Below are 5,757 nucleotides of genomic sequence, written 5' to 3' on the forward strand. Positions count from 1 at the left end.
ATATAATCGAAATGTTCATAGTTTTGTAAAATTTATCGTGAAAAGCGATTTATCGTGAAATTAGAAAAAATAATATATATAATGACTTAAGCTAATAGCTACTGTCTGGATTTCCTTTTGTAGGGTATTGAAAATATATATCTTATGGCTTATGTGATATTGTTAACCGACGTAAAAAACATATGTATATTATTTGAATTAAATTTTATTACCCTGGACTCTATTCATAAAAATAGTTTTTTTAGTATAATTATTTCTAAAATATCTTAATAACTTGTAATATAAAGTTTATAATATAAAGCTTACTTTACTTTATCGAAGTAAGCAAATGTTTTCTCGAATCGGTATAGATATGTGTTTTAAATTACATTTTTGCTAATTTTCCATAAAGTTGATGTTGATCATTAAGTTGATCATTAAGTCGAGATGGAACCACAACCTACTTACCTAACATTTACTCAAACTTGCCAATATACGCGATTGGTAGCGCTCGAATGGAGTAAGAGTTGATCTCTTACTAAAAATTTAATAAAGAAAACTTAAAATTTTTCTATCCGCAAATGCCATGAAAACTTGAGCTACCTTAGTTCTAAGTGAAGTTTTATAAGCATAGCACTTTAATATTTGCGTTAAAACATTTAAAATATCTCAATATTTTTATTACTATCCTACTGATTTTATGATATCCATCTTCAACAATAATGCGATATTAAGTAAAGCATTATTGTCTTTGAATAAACTATATTATTTAGTTACTAATGAAACCAGCAATTATATTTGCACTTACCAGATTCAACATTTTAGCAGGTTGTCATATGTTTATGGTTGTCAATTGAATTGGATCTACATATATAGTTTAAAAAGACTTAATTCTTCTAGTTTAAATAAAAGTCTGATTACCAAATGTTCAATCAACTCATCATTTGTTGATTTTTTCTCTCTTACATGCGTTCTACATTACTTACATGTGTTAATTTTCCATGTGTACTGTTTTTTCAATGACAACTTCTTCCGCTGTTCTGGTGTTTCATTAACTGTTATTTGATAACTGTTCATTAGTTTGTTCATGACTTTTTATCCTTATGTTTTCCTTATATTTCTCATTAGAGTACTTTTTCTAAAACGTCTTTCACTGAATGTTTCTTTTAATCCCATTTTGTTGAAAGCAATATTATTAAATAAAAACCACAATTATAAAAATTAATTTTATTAAATAAAATTTTATGATTTTAGTTTTTAATCCTTTTCTTTTAATTCTTTCAATTATTATAACTTGGATTTTTGTACTCTGTAGAATTAAATAATATTTCATAATTTTAGTTTTTAATTTTTTCTTTTAATCCTTTAAATTATTTTAACTTAGAACTCTCTTACGATTTATGGATCGTTTCAACGTTTTTCAACGATTATCCAAAACACCTTACAATTATTTATTTGTGATTTTCTTGCATTCTATATTACATTCTCTATTTTAATTGACATAATTGTTGATTGCTCTATGATATTATAGTACTTGTTTTTTTTTCTTTTAAAAACTAATATTTAGAACTTTCCAAACTGTTTCCAATATTATTGAAAATACTTTTTGATTTAATTTGTTAAAAAACAATTATGAAAAGTTCTATTTGAGTTACTAGAAGAACTGGTTGTTATTATTGCAAGCCAGTTATAATTATTATTAGTTCTCATGAATCCTAGTTGATTTGACAAAACAGATAAATTTCAATGCGAAATATGCACGGTCCTTAGGACCCACGAACGTACATCCGAACGTTCCTTGTTACTAACAAGCTTATATTTATATCTAAATAATTAGTTTTAAACTATGTAGGATCTTTAGATTAATTTGTTGATCGATCAGTTTAAAAATAATAAGAAAAAAGAAAATAATGATATTAAGGAATTGACTTAAATAAAAATTCTTTTGATTGGTGTTTCAAGATCTTTTTAAAAAATTCATATATCACGTCTAAAATTTTTTTACACATATCCATTAAAGATAAAATCCATAATATAGCAAGGTTATATCAACATTTCACAAAAGTTCATAAACATTATGGTATGAAAAAATATAAATCTCAGTGTATCGCACGATTGTCAACACATTAAATCAATGGTTTCACAATATTTCACCACGTTGCTTCAAGCACATTTTGTCGTTGTTGTTGTTTTTTTTTTATTGCTCAACATTTAAAACATTTTAAACATTTTAAAACAATTAATTAAACGTAAATGCATTTTTAATCCATTTAATATTTATGATTATTTTATTTTATGTAATTTCATTTATTCGCTCGTTAAATTCATTTACTCGTTAAATTTGAACTCACCACACTCAACTCCACCGTTAAACTCACAGCTTAGCGATTTCGGTGGGTTCGCTTTATGTGCGCAAACATTTCAAACAGGATTCAAAGGCCATTGCTCTTGAAATGGTTGATAATATACGCGGAATTTTCAACAATCTACTTGAGCAAGTTGACTGGATGGATAATATGACTAAGAAAGAAGCTAAAAAGAAGTTGCACTCAATGGCTACACATATTGGTTATCCGGATGAAATGTTAGATGAAGAAAAACTTTCTAAATATTATGAAAAATTAGATATTGATCCAAATAAGTATTTTGAATCATTCCTTAAAATGAATGTATTCGGTACTGATTATTCCTTCAATAAACTGCGTTTGCCAGTTAATAAAACTGATTGGGTACGTCATGCTAGACCTGCTATTGTGAACGCATTTTATTCCTCAATTGAAAACAGCATACGTAAGTGTAATAGTATTAATTCTATTATTATTTTTAAATTATTTCATTTTTATTTTCACAACAGAATTCCCTGCCGGTATCTTGCAAGGTCACTTCTTCAATGCACACAGACCTAAATACATGAATTATGGTGCCATTGGTTATGTTATTGGACACGAAATTACACATGGTTTTGATGATCAAGGACGTCAATTCGATGTTGATGGCAATTTGGTCGACTGGTGGCAACCTGATACACAAAAAGCTTATTTAGACAAAGCTAGATGTATTATCGAACAATATGGCAACTATACTGAACATATAACAGGCTTAAATGTAAGTTAACTATATACATAAATAAATGTTGTGTTAAATAAACGCTCAATAAGGCCTAGAATTTTCAATTTTGACGTGATATTAAACAATATTTCACTTTACAGCTGAATGGCATTAATACACAAGGTGAAAACATTGCAGATAATGGAGGTGTTAAGGAATCGTACATTGCTTATAGACAATGGGCAGAGAAGAATGGTCCGGAACCATTATTACCAGGATTAGATTACACACCAGAACAAATGTTTTGGATATCAGCTGGTCAAACCTGGTGCGCGAAATACCGTAAAGGTGGGTTCTTTTGCGAAAAATTACTGTTTATATTTAGTTATGTATTTCTTAACAAATCGTGTTTCCTGGCCTTAAATACTATAAAGTTGTTTAAAAAATTAAATATTTTTTAGTAAAATAAAAAATTTTCCATCCAATCATTCCTGACTATCGGAAAACGGTCAAGCGATCTAGGTAATGGGATATATAATGTAGTTATTGTAAGAAACTCAATTTATACAAACACTATGGTATTATAGTTTTCTATTGGAAAACTATAGCTTTCTTTTGAGAATGATACGTATGAGTTAAATTGTTAATAAGTCAAGCTCCAGATTTGGTTTTGTTAGATCTATTACGTATCTCTGAACGATATTTAGTCATTTCCCTTCTTTCAGTTCTTAGTCGTAAGAGATATCGCAAGCAATTACAACGCAGATGAGCTAAAGTCTGGTTATATACAGATTAGGTGAACAAATCGAGCACAACCCTAGTATCATGCAAACAATTTCTGATATCATTCTGTATAGAATAGAGTAAGGCACAATAAAAAAGTTCAACAATATGTGCGAATATGTAGTGATCGCGGTTTGTATACCCAGTAAGGATAGTCCAATAATTGATTAGCTGATGGTTTATATCTGCTTTGTTATTGACCAACATATGTGTAAGATATTTTAAATAGGCTAGGAATTTATTTTTAAGTCATTCGTCAATTGTGGACTTCTTAAAGACCATTTTATGCTTTCTTCAATGTAGAAGACTCTTTGGGAGCGCGTGACACATATGGTTTGGGTTGAAATGTGGACTCTGAAATCTAAAAGATTAAAGTTTGGTCTCAAAAAAAGAATATTTATAAAATACTTGGTGGCTGAGTTTCAGGAATACAACTTCGAACATTCCTTCTACAAAATTAACTAAATGGTTTATAACTAGATCCTAACTGTATCTAATATTGCTAGGAATTAATAAGTTTATGCTTGGCTTACGACCAGCCATATTAACTTAATCTGATTCATATATAACGGAAGCAGCCACCAAGTCTTAGCCCATCCCTGTGATTATGGTTATAAGCTAACAAAATAAATATTTATAAAAATTCGTTTCAATATATAGTGTATTTGAATTGTGTTTATATTCTCCTTTATTTTAATCTATTATTTTGTTGACATTTTAGAAACGTTAAAAATGCGTATTACAACTGGCGTTCATTCCCCATCGGAGTTCAGAGTTTTAGGTTCGCTAAGCAACATGAAAGATTTTGCAAAAGATTTTCAATGTCCAGAAGGATCACCTATGAATCCAGTGCACAAATGTGAAGTTTGGTAAAATAACATTGACAAACAACATAATATATGCAGAGTAAAAACTAAAAAACTATTTTGCTTTATTATGCTGACCTCTTTTCTTAATTGTTTTAGTTTTAATTTTAAGTTTTAGTTAAAATTATAAAAAAACCAATTTGTAAATTATATGACATTTAAGAACACAATTTTTTTCGTTTTCCTAAAATTTAATTAAGCGTATTTCTATCATAAATACGCACAAATTTTCATGTATTCGTAGTCAAAAAAAGTGATGTGAATTTTTAAACAAAATAAACAAAAATTATAAAATATTTGTTATTTGAACAAAATAAATAAACTCATAATAAATGTTTTAAAAGAAAACTGAGCTTTTATTTGTAAAACGTATCTTCCAGTGACTTTATAGCTGATTTAGATGTTCCTAATAAAGAGGATACTTTTAGGCTGCCTACATTGCAAAGGTAGTCTTAAGTTTAACATGAATTTTATGTAGCATACTTTCGTGCATGATCTTTATCTTAAATATTGATTATTATACATCCTAAAATTATGCAACGCTTTTAGTTGTTTCGCATAGTTTTTTTTTACCTTTTATTTTACAACTTCATATTTTTGTCGTATTACAATGGGAAGTATATTTGTACAGATAAGTGGTTCCTGAAACCTTTCTGATAATTATAAACTTTAATATAAAACAAGTTATTTTCAATTTCAATTAAAAATTTTCAGCGTAATTTATTTAATCAGTTAGAGAATTTAATATTGATATTTTTTTCAATATATATAAAGTTATATATTATATATACATAATACATAATATATAAAGATGTGGTGTTAACATATATATATATATACTTAGATATATAAGTATATATATATACTTATATACATAAGTATATACATATATACTTAGGTATATTATATATTTATGTATAGATATTTTTATATATGTTAATAATAATAAAAACTTGTCTTTATACACAATTTTAAAAGTATTAAAATGAAATGAAGTTAAAATAGTTATAATATTACAAAAAAGAATCATAATATATATAATAAAATTATTGAAATATATTTTCTTGACTTTTATACAATT

At 27.1% G+C, this 5,757-nt stretch overlaps 1 protein-coding gene across 1 annotated transcript; it reads left to right on the forward strand.

Moving 5' to 3' along the window:
• Nucleotides 1-2,239: 2,239 nt before the first annotated feature.
• Nucleotides 2,240-5,024, forward strand: LOC119681068 (neprilysin-2-like; the record flags this gene model as incomplete). Its single annotated transcript, XM_038094137.1, is given in 4 exon segments — nt 2,240-2,769; nt 2,834-3,084; nt 3,189-3,375; nt 4,532-5,024. Coding segments are annotated over 4 exon segments (927 nt in total). The 5' UTR covers nt 2,240-2,432.
• Nucleotides 5,025-5,757: the final 733 nt, after the last annotated feature.

Source organism: Teleopsis dalmanni, chromosome 2 (assembly GCF_002237135.1).
Source record: "Teleopsis dalmanni isolate 2A chromosome 2, ASM223713v2, whole genome shotgun sequence".
Classification (NCBI taxonomy): domain Eukaryota; kingdom Metazoa; phylum Arthropoda; class Insecta; order Diptera; family Diopsidae; genus Teleopsis; species Teleopsis dalmanni.